Genomic DNA, 18,452 nt, shown 5'->3' on the forward strand with positions numbered 1-18,452 from the left:
TATTGTGTCGCACACCACCTCCACAGCGGACTCCTGGACAGAAATTACAAAGCCAGTATTGAGAACTGACTCAGATACCATGTGGACAACGCAGAAGAAGACATAACGGCATAAATTAAATTCCTTGGCAAGAAGAACAAGATTATATATGTCTGTGTTTTTAATGTTTTTTTCTATATCTCTGTCGTTCCAAGTCTACTAATTCATACAGAATATTTTAGCTTAATTTCTAAGCAAAATCTCGTAAATAAAAGAACTAAACATATTTATCTCCAAGTGTTTAAGAAATAATAAATATTTACAAAAATATGAATATATTTTCTTTTTATTTTCAGTCTCTAGCCCAATGAAGAACACCAATGATGTCCATTAATGTAGAACGTTTGATTTCTTGTTTACAAACGCACGAGAATAAATCTACCTAGTAATTCTGGGCATAAATATTAAAGCGGAAATTTTAATACAACAAAGAACACATTTATATCATACATTCATTCCTCAACCAAAAATCTATGCGAGTGACGCAAATATGTTACATAATTAATGGTACAGCCACCAACCCCCTGAAGTCCTAAAGCAAGTGGAGATGAACTGATTTTCTCCAAATGTTGCAGAACACGAGTTATTAACTGAAACGAGAGACGATAAGAAATTTGTCAATACTTGGAATTTTCATGATATGGCTTCCCGTTACAGTTGAGGACGACAAAGAAGGCACAGGATACACTGATGCTCTAAAGCCCCAAGTTCGAAAGAAGTTGGTGCCATCTTGGAGTTTCCTCGTCAAAAATGTAGGTCAGAGGAGAAATGAGAACCCCACTGCCTCCAATCTGCACCAGATGATAAATGAGATGTAAATACTTCCGCCATTTCCCAAAGAGAGAACTTGTACTTGAGGCAAACAAATGATAATCACAAGCAAACGCAAACTAGCAAGTGAAAAGGTGGAGATGAGGCTGTAAAAACACACAAACAGCACATATAGAACATATCTTTGCAGGATAAGATGAGTTCAAGAACAGGATCAAAAGAAAAATCTTCCCCGGAGCCACAATGCAGAAATAAACATGACAATATGATATTGATGTCAAATGAAGAAGATGAAACGGACGAACAAACAACCTTAAGATCCCGGTTTAAAATGGAAATACACTCAAAAGTGTAGATAAACGTGGAAAAAGAGGTTTTGATGCTAGAACTATTGTCAACTGAAGATGGGATGCAGTTCGCCAATAGGGACAATCCAATTCCAATCAAGCTATATTTGTTACAATAAAGCTTATAGAAATGTTCTTCTCAAGACCATAGTAGAAAAGTTACCCACGGCCTCACGCATGAACAAGCACACATAGATGTAGCAGCAAGAGTAAATTCTCACCGCTCTAAGCTGTTGAACAGACTTGTAAAGAGCTTTCTTTGGTACACAAATAACTATAGCATAATATTCCACTGCTACCTTCCCGTCACGCTTGCAAAAAACTGGGCTTATAGTGGGTCCCTGCATACAAAGTAAAACACAAAGAAAGAAGCTTTAGATCTAGAAAAAGAATACTATCAATTGATGCCCCGTCGGAAGTTATCAACATCACTAAATACCACATAATATAACAAGTTGGTCTGACCTGCAAACCAGTTAGAGAGGTGTGGCTCAGAACTCGCTCAGCCACTTCTTCTGCATTTCTACCCCTCATGTTGGCAGTTACCTGCAATGAGAACCGTCAAGGAACATAAATAACAAGAAGATTATAGTTGAACTTAGAAAGCAACCAATTCATACCGTGAACTGTCCAGCAGCCCTTAAATGTGCCTCCAATCTTTCAATCATTTCATGTGTTACATCAAGCACACCTTTCCGTTGGATCAATGACCTTTTGCTAGCAACAAAAACAGCCTGAAATAGCAAACCAAGGTCAAAAGAGATTCCGAAGCAACAACTGTATATCAATTAGCATAACCATTTCTAAACCAGATCCTGATCTTTTGATGAGTAATTACCTGGCTTTCCAAAATAATTCCACCTTCGATTTCTTTCAAATTATTCTCTCTTAACGTGGTTCCACTACTCACAAGGTCCACAATAGCATCAGCAATCCCCATCTGAAAGAATAGGAAACAATCAGCGATAATTTTCGCAAAGGTGAATGCTTCATGTGAGCAAGTATTCAAGAAGATACGGCTGTAATATGATAAAGCATCAAAGCATGAATTAAAAGCTTAAAAAAACCATCCAAGCAGAAAAACTTGTATATACTTAGCAGCGAACTTGAACAAAAGTTTATTCGAGATAACTGAGCTAATATTATTCCATAATCTGTGCACGGTGGGTGAGAGCTAACTTTCATAGAGTAAATTCTATGGCTGTAGTCAATAGTTCAAAAAATCAATATATATACAGGACCCAGCATCTTCTTCCCTAGGGCATTTCGAAGCTCATTTCACCCAACAGAAACTTCCACTTATTTGTCTCTTACTTCTACCAAGAAATTTTTTACATCGACCTCACTAATCTCAAGGTTCTCATCTCGACCTTAAATTTTCTGCTGATGGATTGGCATAGTGGTATTAACAAGGCTCTCAGATTTGCAGGAATTCTTGGTGAGAAATAATGTTAACATGATGAAACATCTGAAAATGCCAATGATAAGCAGATAATACGTAAGACATAAATAGGATTAGCAAAGTGGTCAAAGGATGCACTCCTCCATAATATCTCAATATGCATAAAACTGCTACAGCTTTTAGTTCTTTGCTGAAGACAAGAACTGGTTTAAGGTGCAAATCTGTGATGGAAATTGCAAGCAAAGAGTGGCTCCTCTGGTTTGCACTCATTACAAGACTTTATTAAGATGAAAACTGCTTGAATCTATGTCGCGCGAATACTTCTAAATTTTTTTCTCTGAAGTATCGGACACGGATACGACACGATACAGATACGACACGCCGACACGCATGTCGGATAGCGCAAAATTTGTATCGTTGACTTTTTGTAGGTTTGACCATTCAGATACGTCATGGACGCGGCTAGGATACGCCATGGACGCAGCTAGGATACGTTTCGGCAAAAAAATTTGAATGTTTTTTTTAGTTAAATCACTCCTCTAAACTTGTACATTGTACATATATATATATATATCTCTACAATATTTAATATTAAATTTATATAAATAAATATATATATATAATATTTATATATATTTTAATAATTGTCGTATCCTAACTGTATCGTATCTTATATTTTCAAAATTTGCAGTATCATCGAATCTGTATCTTATTCGATACGATACCAGTATCCGTATCCGTGCAACACATGCTTGAATTTTTTAGTTAAAACGTTCAATGCCAATAGTTTTACACAGCTATATGTATTGTCTTACAAATAAACCCTCAATTAAGATGGCTATTGACAGCTAGCAGTGTCCTATACCATACACTCTAAATGAATAGGTAGAAAACCAGTGCAACTCAGCCAACGCATAACATGATGACATTTTGTATCAAAGTTCAAACATTATATGAAGCTCTATTTTCTCTGATTGCTCTAATGAGCATTATTTCTAGATATGAACTTCTAAAAAAATTATGTTTCATGCTTCTGTTGATGGCTTCTTAAACCTTCCCCAAGGGTTCATGCTCCAGAAAACAAGGTGTTCCTTAAATCAGGATCTCGCAACTCAAAATGAGGAGAAAAGTTGTCAATCAGAAGAAAAAATATGAAAGTCATTTTCTTTTAAGGAAGACATAGCATATGATTTGTGGAAGAATATCATTCTTACTGCAGGAGCAGCCTCCAAAGCGCCATCAGCAGTTGAAAAGGTAACATGCTTCAATCCATTTTCTCCCATAAACCTATGACCCAACTGCAAAAATTATTTTAAATAAAACTTTGACCATGAAAAGATTTTTAAGAATGGAAACCAGGACCAATAATAAATTGTACTCTTTAAATAATACATACATATGTGAAGCCAGTAGCAACTCTCAGAGGTCTCTCAGGTGTCCACTGTGGCATTCGAGCTAGTTCTTCCAAAGAATTTATATTCTCAAATATGCCATACCTGGGAATCTAGCAAAGAGAGAAACACTATACACATTACACCCACTATCCAAAAATTCAAAAACAAGGAGTTGCAGATGATCGATTACAATAATAAACAATGACTCACTGCTAGCGATAAACGGCAATCTCCATACTCCAGAGTGTCGTGGACAAGAATGAGGTCTTCACTCCCCTACAAAAGAAAAATATAAATGTCAAAGATCCTATACAAAACCCTACAAGTCAACAGCCCGAATACACAATTCATTATGTACAAACAATTACCGATAATAAATAGAAAAAATACATATTTCCAAATACTGGAATTTACTATTTGTATCACAATTAAATCAGAGTTAGTGCTTGCATATAATCCAAGTCCTTATTCTAGAATGATTACTCCAAAAGTAAAAAAAGCTTCGAACTTTAACCTGAGTAATTGGAGAGAAACGTGAATATCAACGCCCAAACTACATTACGACAAATCTATAGGCAAACATAATAAAAATAAAATAAAATTCATGTATTCACAGCAACATTATGCATAATGAATGAGCATTGCCACAACTAGTAATAATAAAACACTACTTTCGATGGTGTCGAATCATCATCTCTTTCGGTTCCTTGAAGATGAGTAAAACTCCATTTTTATGCATATGCGCCCCTGTTGAGGAATCAACACTCTTATAATAACCTGGCCTTTCCTGGATAACATTTTAGAGTTGTGGAACAAGTAGCCTTGAGGAATTATAAATGAAATGGATCCTACATCATGCTACTCCCAATTCGGAAGAGGTCACAGATAGTGGAAGAGAGCACCGCAGCAGGGAAATCAAAATTCAATTCAAGGTGTTTGACCAGGAGTCGGGCACCATAAGTATCTAGTATGGGTTTATATAGCAAACAATGAACTAGTAATTCCGGTAAGTCGTTTGCAAGATGTTAGGACATGTTCTGACTAGCCTGTCAGGCTATCCTGAAGGGATTTTTCTGTGCTGTCGTGCAGCAACAGTAGTAGTAATCCACAACATCTGAAACAAATATAACCACCTCTGGCACAGCTACAAATGACGTCAAATAGGAAAAAAAAACAGAAGTAACTTAAAACATAGGGAACACGTGCGTGGATGGTTTTGTTGCATAGATAAATAGCATCAAGAAGTGGAAAATGGACCGATTTTAACAATAACAACAAAAAATTATAACTGTATGAAGTTATTTTATGCTAATTATACACAGTATTCCAAAAATTCATCATGTTAGACTACAATCTCCCTATGGACTCCCTCTTACCTGCCCGTACTCTTTAACAGTGTCCAATCCAACAATTCCGAGGTCCAAATCTCCAGATATTAATTTTCTCACAATGTCTTTAGGCCGTTGAAACCAAACTTCCAAATTAGTAATCTGCAATATCACAAATAGGCTAAAATAAGATAAACTACAGTGAAGTCATATAAACAAGTACACGCTCTTCAGCTGATGACCGCGAGAGGAGTTAAAACTATATAAGACAATACACCACTTCCCTTTGGCATCACAGAAATATATTCGAGTTCAGTACACAGCAAAACGCCAGCTGTGAATCTTTTGGGAGAACAGGCTTAACTGAAAACATTTCGTACAATTGCATAAGCTTTAACTTCAAATGAGTTTCAGCTACATCAATCAACTACGTCTTGTTGACACTGCTTCATGTAACATAACAAAAATTACCATAACTGACTACAAGATCACTAAGCTACATCCACGTTTTTACTCACAAAAAACACACTAAACTTGAACTCAAAAGTATCAATTATAACTGAATATCATTTTAAGCAAACCTCATCAACGAGGAAAATAAAAGGCACAAACAGATTAATCTCATATCAGCAATCAACAAGGATTTTACTTCGGATAATACCTAGAATTTTCTATAGAAATGTCACGCTCGAGAGAGAGAGAGAGAGAGAGAGAGAGAAAAGCACCTGAGGCACTTCAGCGACATACTGCCGTGGATTCACCTGCCTCACTGACAATTGACAATCCTTCAGTCCCAACCCAAAAAACAAAACAAAACAATAAAAAATCAGTCGACCAACTAAATTCCTCAAAAATATAATCGCAAACAATCATCACTAAGTTCATTAACAACCCAGAATTACCTTGAGAAGATCAAGAGTGTCTGTAGCCATTCGACCTTTGCTCGGCAATCCAAGCCGAACCTCATTTCTCTCATAAGACTGCTTATCCACATTTCCATTCACCACAGCAACTGGAGACGTCGCTGAGCAGCACGAAATGGCCAATTTAGCCGGAAAACAGTAACCTGGAGAAGAGAGCTGCGAGAAAGGTATAATTGAAGCCGTCGGTAGCAGAAAAATCGTTCTAAGAGCCGACATTTCTAGAATTTCTTGTACTGCCCGCACAGCGAGAGAGAGAGAGTAGACGCGGATTCGTCTGCCGAAGTAAAAGGGATGAAGCGCCGCCGCTTATGCTGTTGGATATACACCTTCCAACACTTGGAGCCCAATGATTCATTAAAAATGTTTTTATTTATTTATTTATATTTTAATTAAAAAAATATCAATAATTCTTTAAAAAAAATTCTTTTGCGAAAATATATCCTAAGCGCCATTAAAATTGTGATATAACACCACTTTTCTTGTTTAAATCGATGCACAATTGAATTATAACGGTCATTTAGACAAGAGAAAAAAAACGACGTTCATATATTTGAACGCAAAAATATAATAGGTTTTGCGTGCGCATGCACATATACACTAGTTCAAAAATTTTCTAAGTTTTGCGTGCGCGTGCACATATGCACTAAAAATTTCAGTGCTTACGTACTCGCGTTGTATGGTGAATAGGAGTGGTTGATAGTTGTGGTATAAGCCCACAGCTGTTTTGATAATTAATTACTAATTTGAGTTTGTTCTTTTTTATTTCATCATGGTTTCTTATCAAAAAACCTGAACTGTGATATGCTGATATTCCTGTTTTGATTAAATCAATGTTTAAATGTTTTTTGAAAATAATCTACATATCTTTTTGATCTACTATGTTCATTGGATTTGCTGACATCTAACGAACTTATATTCCTTGACTTTCTTAATTTTAAGACTGACTTGAAGTTTGTTTCCTTCCCTACCATGCATATGGATCTCCATTATAGTTTTTTTTCCTATCATTTTCTTGACATCTTCTTTAGACACTTTTGATTCGAGCTCTACATCCTCCTGGTGTAAAGCTATTTTAAGGAATTTTATCTCATCTGTTTGGAAATTTAGATATGCTCTTAATTGAAACATTGTTTCTCCAAACTGTCTAGAATCCTTCATTTTTTATTTCGAAAGTTTTCCTTCATTATCAGCTTGCTGCGAAATTGGATTGATAATTTTCTGTCAAATGACTCTCTTAGTCTTTTGACTATAAATTTGTGACTATATGGTGTTGTGAATATTAATATTATAGTCTCATTTTCTTGTCTATATGATTTAATCATTTGCAAGAAATTATTTCGTAACAGAATGTCCACTTCAATATCATGAAAGTAAATTAGTGGTGTTTTCACCTTGTACCAAGGTGTTTGTCCAACACCTCTAATTAATATTTATGTCATCTTAATCCCTTTATATAAAATTAAGATTCTCTTGGAGAAATCTCGTCCAACAATATGAGGTAACTTCTTCTTCCAATTCTTTTGATAACACTCATCTTTTTGTTGTACAGATCCCTACTCCGGAATCAACATAAGCAGCAAAATATTATGCTTTATATTGTGCATATAACATCCCTACGATGATGTATAACGAGAATAAGCTCGTGTTCATTTGATTTTTCACATTCTATCATCTCCCATGAATTTCATTTCATTCTTTAGATGTTTACAAGGTTTGTGTTTCTCGAGAAACTCTAGCCCAAGAACCATTGATCTGGTTGTTTTACTAGGATTCCTTTGATATGAAAATTTTAATTCACTAATATTGATCATTCCTTGGTAAGTTTCAATATTAGGTCGTTTCAAATATTATATAGTATTATAAAGAAATTGATTTATTTGTCTTGTAATATCAAATGTTATTTTGACTTCTCTCTAGCCTTTCAAACATCTAAATTTTCCTGTTGTATAAAAGGTTTTTAGTACTTGTTGGGCTTCCTATACTTGTGTTTTTTCCCATCTGTGGATTATTATTCTATCTCTTTGAAAAGATAGTCTCATTGATTTCAGTCTAATATTTTGATTCCTTTGTGGAATCAGTTTGTCTTGGATATGAATATTTGTTTCCTGTATCAAAGGAAACTCGATCTTTCTAGATAAATTACATGAGCAACTTTTCCAAATATTTTAGGTACTTCGATAAACTCATTTCTAATAAACAATTATGAGTTATGTATATTAGATAGAGCATGTGAAATTTGATAGGTAATATAATATGGTTTATTATCATCTTTCATCATACTCTTTTCTTTGAAATTTTTGGATATAATGTTAAAACACGACAGAAAGTTTGATCAGTCATGTTGTAAGAAATTATTGGGTAAATTAATCCCACAATTTTTCTTGTGTATAGATTCACTGATATTGTTCTCAGTATTGAATGTTGAAGATTACTCATTCACTTATCGCATATAGCAATGTCAATAGGTGAATTTATCTGGATTGATCCGATATGAAACCAGGACATGATTCATGTTACTTTTATCTTGAATTTTTGCAATTTTCCTTAATTTGTTCAGAAGAAATTAATTGTATCTCCATCCGGTTTCTCGTAAGTTACATTGGATTGCCATTTTCCTCCTTGAAACTTTATAGATTATATGATGCTTTCTATTTCTTAGACCAAAATTTTTAAGAAATTTTCTACTTGTCATCTAGAGAATCCTTGATATCTCTGTAGGCTAAGATTTTCCCTCATTATATTTTGGACCATGTTATGAGATATTGTTGACTGGATAAAGAAACCAGACAAGTCATCACGTGCTTCGTGTTGAAACACTACGTCTTCAGTCAGATTCTGATTATGTTTCATCATATTCTTCCAGACTCAAGATTTCTTCTTCATATATACTATCATCTGAAGTAATATTTCAAACTAGTATACTTGAACTTGATCTTTGTAATAAACCAGTTTCTTTAGTACCCGGAATTGGTTCGAAGTGTTTTATCCATTTTCTGGACAGTTACTCGAAATATGATATCTTGCTCCACATGTCTAGCAATTACAATCTTTAAAACTTTCACTAACTTGGATTTGAGCTTTTTTGAAAGTTTTCTTTGTTGGTGCATGACCCGTGCTTCGAGATGAGTTTGATGCTTGGGATAAAATCATACTTCTTGATATTTCACTTCTTTGCCTAGATTTGTAACATCCGACTTTTGTCTAGACCATAATGTTCTTGGTTTCTAAAAACTACTTCCACTTCTTCCCGTCTGGTATAAGGATGAGATCTAAATCTCTTCATTTTCTGCATTTGTGGCTATTTCTAATGATTGTTAGAATATCATTTTCTCTACAACATAAATGAGTAAATTTATTAATACATCTTAAGCGTTTGTAATTCTTTTGTAATGTTGTAATATGACACCATTATGCCAATTTTTCTGTGAGAAAAGTGGCTTTCGTGCCAAAGTATTTGGATTACCAGAGATATATTTTTTAATTAGCATTTCTCTCAAAAGACTTGGTATTTTGTCGAAGAAAAGTTGCATTGCTATATTTTATTCAACCCTTGAATTTCATCTATATTTACCGAATAACTTATGTATTCATTCACCAAACAAATGGTATGTAATTCAACACTATACAGAGCTTGAGTATATATTTTTTATTCTCTATGTATTGACTGTTAAATTAGTCTATTCCTATAAATTGTGCTTGAAATAGTGTGGCCATTCTCTCAGCTTTCTCATCAAAAAATTCTCCGGCTAGGACTGACTTTTTGTTTTCGACCGAAGTCATGTCCCAATCAATTTTAACTGATCCCGTCAAATTCATTTCTAAAATTTTAATGAATTCTTCTTTGTTGAGATCAAAAGTGTGTGATGTGATTCTCATAGCCGATGTCCAGTCATCTATACAATCTCATATGCTTTTGAAATTCAGTACATCAAGGTTAAACATAAGCTCAAGAAGATGTATTTGTTCTAAAACATACTTTCCATGGGCTGTTTGGTGCAAGAAAATTTGATTTCTTCTTAATCTTGTTCTCGCTGGGTTTTTTTCTCCACCTACTTGGAAATATATTTGAAGTCCTCTTGTAACTTTATAATGAGATCCCACACTTTTCCTTGGTGATTGATGGGAAGATGAACAAGTTATGAGGGATGTTTGCCCCATGTTGTATTCATCTTCAGATCTGCAACTTTGAGAATCACAAAAAACTTTGCAAGATCTTGAAGATCTTCTAGAACAATAATTTCTATAGTTATCATCAGTTTAATTTTTTTTCTGAGACTGTTTTAATCAGATTGATATTTTTTTTCATCGGTTAAATATAATGACCACTTCTGGCCCAATAACATCAAAGATATTTCTGATCACTTTGTCAAAATTGAAGAGTTTAAACTAAAATTTTAGGTCACAATAAGTAAATGTTAAATTGAAACTTGAATTGATAATTTTTTTTCCTAATTTACCCTAAAATTAATATCATTTTAAACATTTTGTTCTTTAAAATCATACACAAAACTCTCTAACAGATGAAATAAATGCGTGTGACGTTTTATCACATAGAAGGGAAATGTATTTGATTTTTTTTTAAATGATGTAATTAGCATATTAATATTTTTAAGTAGTGTTTAAAAATAGCTAAAAAAATGATTATACATTTTTTCTTTACAAATTTATAAAACTTGATAAATAAAAAATCTATAATCACTTTTATAAACGTTTGAAAACACTGCCTTATAGATTATTATTTATTGGTAGAACTACCTTACAGATTTTTATGCAGGTTAGATTACACTTTTCAAAAGCATATTGGTTCAATTAGTCCCCAAAGAGAATCATAAAAATTAATTTTAATAAATTTGTAGTTCTTCTATAACCATCCTATCTTATCAAAATTTTAAAATCTGTAAATAAATTTTCATATTTATCTAAACTTTTAAAATTTTTAAATGATCTTGTAAGTCCCCACATAAAATTTTAGCATAGAAAACATGAATTAAAGAAACAAAAAATAGAATTTTATGAGTTGATAGTAGTAACATATAAGAACTCTGTATTGTTAGTAATCGACAAAGATTGAAGCTTTGACGCAAAAGATCACACAATCAAGTCAACCAGCTACAAAAACTGAGCTGGGTAGCCCGAAAGGCTCTTGAATCTTGAAGGCAAATAATATATTCCTTTTTTACACGGATGCGAGAATAAGAAATTTGATGGGCAACACGCCAAAGTTAAAGCAGGTTTCATCACTGTGGCTGGAGGGTTTCAGGGAAGCTTGCTGTCTTCATCGTGTCATCATCTACTGTCTCAGGTTCCGAGGAAAATACCCAATTTTGTCCACAGTTTGGCTGCAACCAAAAGTATATATATCAACAATGTTTGACGCTTTTGTTCATCTTTTTGTTTGTTGGGCTTTTGATTTTGAAGGTCTAAAGAACTTGCCATCCGGACCGGGCAGTGTTTCCTCTTGAATGGTTTTATTTTCTTGGGAAGGTATCTTCACGCTCCCCATAGTTTTTGTGTTTTTTAGTTTTTGCCAGTGGGATCCTGGAATTCTAGAGGGTTGATTTTGTATGTGCTGGGTGTGGATTGTGAAACTTGTGGATAAAATTTACAGTATAGTTTGATTTGTTTCACTTGAGAGACCGAAGCACTTCATACTAGCCCTATTTCTGGCCATCATTGCTTTGAAAACAAGTGTGCCCCTCTTGATGTTTCTTGAATCTCTCTTAACCATTTTGAGTGACCCTCATTTTGCTGATTTGTGAATTTTAAAATATTGCAGTATATTGGTTTTAAGATCAGTTGTCATTCCAACTATTGGATGGTTATTGCCTGATGGATACCCGCACATTTACTTGGAAGAACCATGTTGGGGTATTTTTGGATTCTATTCCTACTTACGATTTGGACTGATCCAACTCTTCTATGTGAGTGCTGCATTTCACTTCATATCAGTTGATACATTGTCTATTTTAAGTGTCGTTGGGGAAAAGTTGTTATATTCGCCTGTTATTTTTCACGTTTCATGTGATTTTCATTGTCTTCTGATATTTTAAAGCCATTGGATCTCTGAGCAGAATACATCAAGGCCTTAAAAGCTCCCGAATTTTTTAGTTTTCTTCTTGTTATAATTATTTTTTCTTGTGCATGGTTCATCTGACAAAGAAAATGTACCGTGTGTTGTTTATGACTAGATAATGAGTAAAATTTTGCAATGTCTGCATCTTGAACGTTTGATATTAACAGCTAAGCTCCAAAAGATAATAGATTGGAAATGAGCTTAGTTTATAAACCGATATTCTTCGACATTTGTATATCTAAGACTAGGATATAATTAATGTGTCTCAACACATGATAAAGTCATGCTAAGAGATCGTTTAGAGCAAATCTCTCTTCTGTTGTTTGCTTTACAATTTGTGTGGGTGTAACTAATTTCAGTCTTCAATCTACAATATAACTGATACATCGTGAGATCTTATTTTCAGCTGGGTTGATTTTTTAGTAGTTTATCAAATATATGTTCATTTGTTTTAATGACAGACTAAGGAAGAAACATTTATATTTTCCAAATTTTCCCATGAGAATATATTTCTCCATCTATCCTCTCTTTCTTGTGCAAGAAGAGCATGCCTGATATGCTCTCTCTCTCTCTATATCTATATATATATATATATATATATTTATTATTTTGAGTTGATGTGGCAATTTTTGCAGGTATTTTGGTTCTATCCGATGTACATATTCAGCTTTATTCTTAGCACCATCTGGTATTTATTTATTTCATGATCTTGTTTATTTACCTTCTCTTTGTTCTTTCTTTGTCTATTTGTCATGATCAAATATCACACGCATATTCCCTGCTGACACACTAGCAGTTGGCAACCATCAAATTGTGTAGCAATGTTACTGTTTATAACCGAAGATGACATATTCTATGACATCAAGTTCTCTTTCCACTATAGTTGTTTACTTGCAAAAACTATTGAAAAATATTGGGAAAATAATCTCGAAATTTCTTAAAAAGTATTTGTGGAAGGTCGGGTCAAGTGTATGACCTAATTCATCATTTCTGGCTTATGGCTGGTGTTGTGCCAATTAATACTTAGATTACCCTGCCCTATAATCATGGACTGCATTAGAATGTCATGGAAAGTAGTCAACAACCCATATTTTTCTTCACTTGTCCATTTCGATATCCTGACTTTTTATTTTATATATTATTGAATGAATCCTTGTTACTTGCTTTAGGGAAACTTTTTGCCTCCACCACATCCTATTTTTTGTGCTGCTTTCCGTGTTGGGATATCTTAATGATATATAGCTTGAAACAGGACTTAACGTCAACTCTCTAATCATGTATTTTGTTGAAACTAGTTCATAGGTGGTATTCAAATAAAGGAGAGACTTGCTATTATTAGAAAACCAGTTTGCTCATAGTTTTGCGAGACTTAGAACTTCAACAAGGTATAATGGTTTCCTCTCCTTCACGATCACACACTGCACACTGTGAAGCTTTTCAAGGGCGTTAACCGATAGTATCTTAGCTGAAACCGGGATCACAGGCCTAATGAATTTCGCAACTCCTTAGGACTAGGGGCTAACCAAAGAATTAGGAGTTTAGACCGAGGGCGATGCGAGCGAAACTGGGTGTGGAGTGGCAACTCAATAGATTTTGGTGGGGTCTAAACCTGATTATTTTGAGAAAGCGTTCATAAAATTTCAGAACTTTCCTTTTGAGACGAGGCAATCAGTACCACGTCCCTGCTATGGAAGACACAGCTGGATAATTTAACACACTCCATGTTATTGTCACCAAAAGAGTTATGTATTCTTTGGGAGCTGCCGGTTATCATCTTGATGAGAGCATACACATATTCAAACGGATTGGAAAAACCTTTATTAGAATACTTTATGACAATAATAATATATTTTTTAGTATTTTAAAATACAACCTGAAATAGATTGCTGAGATCTTACGGATATTTTATGGTTTCTTTACTAAATATTTTACTAAAAGCGTTAAGTGATTATATGTCCATGAACGAGGCAGGCGACCAAGATGCCAAAAACCATCATATGTTCGTCTAGACGCTATTTTCTTTAATTAAATGGTATTTAGCTCATATATCTAAACAGTGCTTGGTAGTTTGTTCATTAGTTCCTGTTATGTTGTGATCCAGGTACAATGACATTGCGAAGTATGGTTTTTTTGCCATTGAGAAGTACCAAACTTCTGGTTCTAGGTCATCCGTCCAGAAGGACGCACGTGATTCCTTGACCAAAACTAACAGTGATACAGCAACTGACATAGAGGGGTATGTTCAATTTTTTTGTTTTAACCCTCGAAAAATTACATTTGTCAATAAAACTTCTATGATATCTTCAGGATATAAATATACTTGTCCATTCTTCAACTGATGTGATCTTTTGTCCTAGCTTAATGATTGGGATAGCCGAACAGATCTATTCAATACTGCTGTTGAGTTTCTTCTTCCTACAAGTAAAGTAAAATTTTCATATCATCTTCTGTTAATTCGATTTCAACTGGAATTGATAATTATAATCTTATATTTGAAGGTATATGTTACTGGATTCGTCCCATACATTGGAAAGGCCCTTAATTTTCTGCTCCTTTCTTGGATGTATGCGTATTATTGTTTTGAGTGAGTGGTCATGTTCCATGCTATATTTTCTTTTATAGTATTTGATTCTCTATAGGCTGAAATTTGTTCACCAACATACTCTTTTTTTAGGTATAAATGGAATTATTCTGGTTTGAGTTTGGACAAACGGCTGGACTTCTTCGAATCCAACTGGCCATTTTTTGCCGGTTTTGGTAAATAATCTTTTGGTAACATAAGCCTTCAGTTTTTACAATTTTATATGGTTCACCGGACCTTTTGGACTCGTTTATCCTATTTGATCAACTTGGTATTTATTATTTGATCTACTTTAACCATAAGCAAGAATAGGTGATTAGAAATACAAAATATTTCATAGCTATGTTGATATTTTATTTATAAAATACTGGGACTGAATATTCAGGAAGCCCGTGTGTCCTGGCAGTATTCTTTCTCTCTCCCCTTGTGAGCTATGGGGTTATGGCGACACTCTATCCATTAGTAAGTGCCGATTCCTCGTTGTTTGTATCTTGCATGTGTTTCTTACCAATACATTTTTTATGCACCCTCCTGTTTTGGTGAAACTTTTATGCACTTGGTTAGTAAACTATTTCTATCTAGCATTATTCGTAAAAATTTGTTTTTGGAATTGAACTATTCTGAATGCTTGAGAAGAATTGAGGTTATCTTGTTGAATATGTCATCGATATACAAAATGTGACAGATTTCTTCACACCATGTTTCAATTTCTATTCTAGTCACTAAACTTCTATGTATTTCAGTATTTTGGTAGAATGGCCTTTTACGCTGGCCTAGTTCAGAGATTGGTGAATTTATGCGAACGAGGAAAAGTCTTAGGCAATTGAGAATAAATGATTGGAAGTTCGTCGATTCTCAATTTTACTCAGCTTTGTCTGCAGTTTTCCTGATCAGTTTGGTATTTTCTTGGTCAACCAGCCTGGTGTAGAAATGCAGACAAATTGAATCGAGTTAAACAACACTTGCTTTTTCATAGTTGAGTACAAGCTAAAATTTCATTAGATAGCTCGAAACTCAAAAGATGAAATATTTTATTACTTGTATTCTGCTCAACTTAAAATTAGAATCTGGGCTCGATTTGTTTGTTTCAAATTCAATTATCGGGTTTTTTAATATTTAAGTTCCCAAATAAAGACTCAAGCTTGTGAGCTCGTTTAATTTTAATATTTAAATATTATTAGGAAATGCGCGTGAGCTATCAATCAATTGGTTTAAATTCCAATTGGAAATAAATTTAAGTATGTTTGAGCTCAATTTGAGTTCATTAATTTCAGATAATATTCTGTCTTGCTCAATCATGATGACCTCCAATCTGGTGTGGTATTGCTCTAGTATAAATTGTAGAGCTACTGCAGTTTCACTGTTCATTCTCCGAGGTACATGATGAGGATGAGCTGAGTAATGAACTTTTAATGAAGATTTATCTTGGATTGAACATAAAGAAAAATGTCTTGTTTTATATGCCAGCAGTCTCTGGTATTTTGGTCGCATGATGTTATATTACTTGGTGTTATGATACCTTTTATCTGTTGACAGTGGTAGTAATTCTGTACCCTTTGTCTAGTTTGTTTTGACTGCCACAGGCTCGGAAGCAGACAAAGTCATTGCTTCTCAAAGAAAGAAATGGAAAGGTGCAGGATTGGGAAGGGTTCCGATATTTGTTTCTGCTAATTACTTGTCGTAAGTTATGCTCTTCACTCTATCTGTTTCTCACATTAGAACTTGCTTTTTATTCGGTTTATTAGTATTAGAAGTTGCGAGAAATTGTATGTTATGGAAACTGCAAGCGATCGTATACAAATTCATTGGAAAGTGAAATGACATTTGACATGGTAAATCATGTTGGAAACAATCTTGTTGCTATAAGGAATTTATACAAGGGGGCTGATTGGTTTAATTTTTTTCTGTCAAGAGGGGCAAAAGTATTATCATTTGAAACATATGGATTAAATTTGGAAATTTGATTTGTCTACGGTAGGCAGTTGTTCTTACTAGCTTCCTGGTAGCCTTTGTCCTGATACGTGTGAACTTCCTTAAAATGCGTGGATACGATCTTTTGAAAGCGAGTGTTGAGCATATTATGTCATAAGTCCAAGAGGAGAGAGGATCTCAATCTTCTGGTGCAGCCATTGCAAAACATTTAACAGTATCACCATCTTCTCTGCTCAACCTACAATTTCTGATTCCTCCATGAGTTTCTGGCTTGTTTCAAATATTAAGCTGTGTTTGGTACCTGAAAATGTTTTCAACCCTTGATGCTCTGTACTATAGGTTGAAAGTGTTGTCTCTCTTCCCCATCAAGCATTGCCCGCAGGAAGTGCACGATCAGTAAACACTCCAGTCATCAGTTGCGTTTGACTTATCCACATGGCTCGTCTCATTTGCTTCTTGTTGAAGGTTGCCATTAAGGTTCAGGATTCTTGATGAAGTTCTGCTGTTTCTTGCTGATTGAAATGCCCCAGAGATCATTGGCGATGAAAGCAGATCCTCCTCCATTTGTATCATATATATTTTATGTACATAAAAATAAGAACTGGTCTTGTGTATTCTTTGGGGGAATTCAAATTTCTTATTTAGAGAGAAATATCGTTATATACAATGAAAATGTCTAGGGTATTTTATTTTTTGATAAATAAGTTTTTTTATTAGAGTAGGTCTCTCGTGAGACGGTCTCACGAATTTTTATTTGTGAGACGGGTCAATCCTACCGATATTCACGATAAAAAGTAATATTTTTCATGGATGACCCAAACAAGAGATTCGTCTTACAAAATATGATCCGTGAGATCGTCTCACAAAATACGACCCGTGAGATCGTCTTATACAAGTTTTTGTCTCTTTATTAAATAAATAGTTGATAATGTTATTTTACTAATTTCTCGTGAAATACTTATATTATTTACACCTCAATTTATGTTGTTATTTCACTTGTATAAATTTTTTATTCACATAATAAAGTGTGAACAAATTTTTTGTCGTAGAAATTTTGATGACGTCAAAATTATGTTGCACTTTAGTTTCAATTTTCAATATTTGATGTTTCATTTATTGATTGAATTTTTGGTATCAAATTTAATTTGAATAAGTTTTTGAGAATTTTTGTACATTTATTTTTTCCACAGCTTGCAAAATACTATAAATATAATAGGGTTTTTTAAATAAAAAAACCATAAATATTAGTGTAGGTTTTGTGTTATTTAATTATCAATAAATGGTCGATTTACGTAATAATTACAATTAAAGTGTATTTCTTTTTTATGAAAAACCTTTTATTTACCGGGACATATTTAGATTATTGCAATCGTACGTATACATCGATATGTAGTATAATAAAATTTTATAAAAAAAATTACAGAGAAAAAGATCGAATATTTTAAAATATTATATTAATCATAAAATTAATTTTTCTCTTTTGACTTTTAATTTCATTTCACTTTTATCAATAAAAGATTGTTCATCGATACAAGATTAATCAACTACCAAGAAAATTCCTCGCTATTAACAAAAAAACATTGAAGAAGAAATAACAAAACTATCTATAAATAAAATCACAGTTTCCGTTAAATATAGAAATATCCCACCAAATTGATTAGT

General features: G+C 33.8%; 2 protein-coding genes across 4 annotated transcripts; one reads left to right on the forward strand and one right to left on the reverse strand.

The window, feature by feature from the left end:
- Positions 1-441: 441 nt before the first annotated feature.
- Positions 442-6,538, reverse strand: LOC142518351 (ATP phosphoribosyltransferase 2, chloroplastic-like). The gene is made up of 11 exons (XM_075621107.1): positions 6,184-6,538; positions 6,007-6,066; positions 5,330-5,443; positions 4,164-4,229; positions 3,956-4,063; positions 3,774-3,857; positions 1,996-2,097; positions 1,778-1,891; positions 1,623-1,703; positions 1,379-1,498; positions 442-830 (listed from the first exon to the last, which is right to left on the reverse strand). Exons 1-11 carry the CDS (start codon positions 6,418-6,420, stop codon positions 735-737), a joined length of 1,182 nt encoding a protein of 393 aa, XP_075477222.1. The 5' UTR covers positions 6,421-6,538; the 3' UTR covers positions 442-734.
- Positions 6,539-11,261: 4,723 nt separating this feature from the next.
- On the forward strand, positions 11,262-17,498 carry LOC142518213 (protein EI24 homolog). Of its 3 annotated transcripts, none has more exons than XM_075620939.1 (11): positions 11,262-11,506; positions 11,623-11,688; positions 11,981-12,125; positions 12,913-12,965; positions 14,379-14,513; positions 14,635-14,698; positions 14,776-14,861; positions 14,952-15,034; positions 15,244-15,320; positions 16,423-16,538; positions 17,130-17,498. In XM_075620939.1, the coding sequence occupies exons 1-11, from the start codon at positions 11,409-11,411 to the stop codon at positions 17,188-17,190; spliced, it is 984 nt and encodes a 327-aa protein (XP_075477054.1). In that variant the 5' UTR covers positions 11,262-11,408; the 3' UTR covers positions 17,191-17,498. The 3 variants fall into 3 exon arrangements, with proteins under 3 accessions (XP_075477054.1, XP_075477055.1, XP_075477056.1); XM_075620940.1 differs by having other exon boundaries at positions 14,776-14,840; XM_075620941.1 differs by having other exon boundaries at positions 16,423-17,169.
- The last annotated feature ends 954 nt before the right edge of the window (positions 17,499-18,452 follow it).

The sequence above is a fragment of the Primulina tabacum genome, chromosome 11, assembly GCF_025594145.1.
Source record: "Primulina tabacum isolate GXHZ01 chromosome 11, ASM2559414v2, whole genome shotgun sequence".
Classification (NCBI taxonomy): Eukaryota; Viridiplantae; Streptophyta; class Magnoliopsida; order Lamiales; family Gesneriaceae; genus Primulina; species Primulina tabacum.